At 33.9% G+C, this 3921-nt stretch overlaps 1 protein-coding gene across 1 annotated transcript in view; it reads left to right on the plus strand.

The window, feature by feature from the left end:
• The window catches only part of ZDHHC17 (zinc finger, DHHC-type containing 17), a 170483-nt gene that overhangs the window by 112122 nt on the left and 54440 nt on the right, over nucleotides 1-3921 (plus strand). The window contains exons 4-5 of the mRNA XM_006876515.1: nucleotides 1422-1499; nucleotides 2060-2204. Coding sequence (XP_006876577.1) covers nucleotides 1422-1499; nucleotides 2060-2204 — 223 coding nt within the window. The remainder of the gene's footprint in view (nucleotides 1-1421; nucleotides 1500-2059; nucleotides 2205-3921) is intronic.

Here is a 3921-nt window from a genome sequence, read left to right on the forward strand (position 1 = left end):
TCCAGTAATTTCTGCATTCTGTTTGGTTGCTTCTCTTTGGAATAGATACAAATACGGTTTCATCCAGTCAGTTTGCCAGGTGGTTGTCTTCCAAATTTCTTGGCATAGATGAGTGAGTGCCTCTAGTGCTTCATCAGTTTGTTGAAAGTTTCAATTTGTATTCCACCAATTCCTGGTGCCTTGTTCTTTGCCAATGCGTTCAGTGCACCTTGGACTTCTTCCTTTAGTATGATTAGTTCTTGATCATATGCTACCTCTTGAAATGGTTAAACATCTACCATTTCTTTTTTGGTACAGTAACTCTGTGTATTCCTCCCATTTTCTTTTGATGCATCATTCAATATTTTGCCCATAGAATCTTTCAGTATTGCAGGTTGAGGCTTGAATTTTTTCTTTAGTTCCCTCAGCTTGAGAAATGCTAAATGTGTTCTTCCCTTTTGGTTTTCTAACTCCACATTTTTGCACATTTCTTTATTAGACTTTGTCTTCTTGAACTGAGCATTGAAACTTTTGGTTCAGCTCTTTTGCCTCTGAGATCCTATATGCTGCTATTATCTGATTCACATCTTTTTCTTCTTTTAAAAAAAAAAAGAAAAGAAAAAAGATTGCTGTTTGACGTTATTTATTTATTTTAAAGTAACGTTGTTGTTGTTGTTAAGTTCTGTTGAGTCTGTTCTGACCCATAACGACCCTGTATAGGGTTTCCAAGGAGCAGCTGGTGAGCTTGAACCACCAACCTTGCAGTTCAAACGACTTTGCTGTCTGACGCATTAATCCACAGCAGGAGTAACATACAAGAGGCTTATTAGAACATGGAAAAAGAATACCTCCATGGGAGATGTGCCATAGGCAGCACCATCTCCTCACGCTCACAGTGTATAAGTGAGAGGTTAAGCTGAAAATGTGGTTCTGTTTCGATTTCATAATGAGGTAGGCTTTCCTGTTTCTGTAGTTCCGCTCTTGTGTGTTGCTTCCGTCTTTCATTTTTCCCATGCTGTGTGCAAATCTGTTACCCATGATTGAGTCTAAGATTTCTGGATGGATTCTGTTGCGGAAGTTGTTTGGAATACTTGATATAACCTATTCTGCGCCTGCACTGAAAATTGGTTGAGGGGGAGGTTAATAGATGGTGAACAAGCCCCCCATTGGGTTGGCATTGTTATTCTTAAGAACTTTGAAAATTTTAAATTATTATTATAAATTAATTAACTTAAAATTACTTTCATTTTACTTATAGAACAAATGAAAACAATGCATCTGATATAAAATTATGTTAAGTATATGACAAAAGATTATTCTGTCTTCAGACGCACACGCTAACATGTAAAATAAAATAAAAAATATTATATCTTTATTTTATACATAATTTCTAAAAACTGAAAATGTAAATTATCTAAATTATTTTAAATTTTGTCTTATAGATACTATATTTCGAAAGGTGCTATAGTGGATCAACTTGGCGGTGACCTAAATTCAACTCCATTACACTGGGCCACAAGGTTTAGATTTACTTCTGAATTCTTCCCCCTTGGTTCCTTTATTTAAAAAAAAATTATTTTAAAGAATTATTTGCTAAAAAGGAATAGGAAAATTTATGCCAGTAGTTAATATCATTTATATGCTAATGTATTGCTCTCCAGTTACCTGCAATGGGAGCAAAGTACGGTTTCCAGAGTGCCCTTAGGGAATTAACCACATAGATAATGGATCATATTAGGCATAAGATTGTGTTACACTTTGAATTTGTAAATGAAATTCTTTTGTAGCTTTAAGTACTTTTATAATTAAATAACAAGCCCTGTTCATGGGATTATTGAGATAATATTGAACTATAATAATTTTTATGATTACATATTAAAATGTAATCTCCATAAGTTATCAAAACTGTTGTTTCAGTTGTGACTTTTTAAGACCTAGAAATTCCTAAGTGTGTATTGACATATTTTAAAAATATTTGTATAATCTTTTCTGTCATAAACATAATTATAAAATATCTTTCCAGATTATCTTGTTTGAAATAACTTTATATATTTTAAGTGTTCATTCTTCTATGTTTTAGACAAGGCCATCTATCCATGGTTGTGCAACTAATGAAATATGGTGCAGATCCTTCATTAATTGATGGAGAAGGATGTAGCTGTATTCATCTTGCTGCTCAGTTCGGACATACCTCAATTGTTGCTTATCTCATAGCAAAAGGACAGGTAAAATATCCCAGTTAGTATGGATTTTAATGAGATAGTCTGTATGTTTTCAATCTGTTGTAACATAGATGTTACATGTATAACAACCTGGTGCAGTTTAAATAGTACTTTTTCATGTCAAACAGTAGATAAATATATTGTTAATTTAATGTTGAGTCATTTAATGCAGTTAACACAAAAATAAGAAAGACTGTCATGAATCAGGTAATGATCCCTTAAAGTAGGGTTTTCATTTCTGAGAATGAGAGAAATGATTCCTAAAAAGTTAGGGAAATAATTGAAAGTATATATTGTTTTCCTTAATTCTTTTAAGTGTATCATCTGGATTCAGCTGAATGTTTGTTTTTTAATTGTTTACTGGTTATTTTCTATATTAGCTACTTCTTAAACTATTTATTGTGAATTGAGTGAAGGTTTACAGAGCAGATCATCAGTTTTACATTCAACAAATCATACATTTCAATGATTGCAATCCCCACCATTTAGCACTAGTTATCTTACTTCCTCCCGGGATGATAAATTTTTAAGGATCAATTTCTGAGTATCTGTTATATAAAGTAATGCTGCTGCTTCTCAGAAAAATTTTCCTCTTTTAGTTTCTCCTGGTATGGCACTGTAGAGTAAGTACAAGTTCAGCAGTTCAAACCCACCTGCTGCTTCTTGTAAACTTTATATAGGGTCTCTGTGAGTTGGAACCGACTTGACGGCACTGAACAACAACAGCAAGTTTCTCTCTCCTACTAATTCCTGAATGTCCAGTGACCATTGTCACCTTACATATTATCTGATTTATTTGTACCATGTTTTTGTAATTTATTTGGTAAAAGTAATGTCAATAGGTTTTATTCCTATGTGCTCTGTTTTATTATGCTAATTATTTTATTTTAAAAGTAACTAAATGAGCTTATTAATTCATTGCTATCAACATAATACCAAACCAAAAATATTTTCTGTATTCAAAAGTTCCTAGTGAAAATGGTTTGGAACAGAGCACAAACATTGCTCTGATGGCATGATTAACAGTAGTTTATTACTCACAGAATAAACAGGATAGAGAAAAGTAGGACAGCATACAGCATCATCAACCTAGGTTCCTCGAAGTCCCAGGTTACAATTAGATCTCATCCAAGCATGCCTGACTGCATGTATTGAGTGGACACCAAATAAGTAAGTCCCTTTCTCACAGGGTTAAATACTAACAGGATAGCCATGTGTATGTGCCAGTTAGTATTATAGGGAACTATTAGAGAAAAGGGTGATAAAAGGTAAAAAGGGAGTAATAAAAGTGGCAGGCCCTCTGCAGGTAATGGACATTATTATCAATAGGTGTCAGTGTTCTTGTTTAGGGTAGGTGACCATCTACTACTACATCTACCATGACTAGTCTAGATATTACTGGCATCAGGAGCAGTTCTTCCTCCTTTATCCAACTTGCTTTTGTGTGCTGTTGAATTGATTTCAACACATAGTGACCCTGTATAGAGTTTCCAAGGAGCAGCTGGTGGGTTTGAATTGCTGACCTTTCAGTTAACAACCCAGTGCATAACCTTTTTTATTTACTTATTCATAACCTTATTGTTAATTGAGCGAAAGTGTATAGAGTAGATCATCAGTTTTACATTGAACAAATCATAAACTTTGTTTCATTTCAACTGCAGTCTCCTCCATGTGGTGTTGTTGTTGGTTGGTCCTATTGAGTCGGTACTGACTCATTGCA

Source organism: Chrysochloris asiatica, unplaced genomic scaffold (assembly GCF_000296735.1).
Source record: "Chrysochloris asiatica unplaced genomic scaffold, ChrAsi1.0 scaffold00387, whole genome shotgun sequence".
In the NCBI taxonomy this organism is placed as follows: Eukaryota; Metazoa; Chordata; class Mammalia; order Afrosoricida; family Chrysochloridae; genus Chrysochloris; species Chrysochloris asiatica.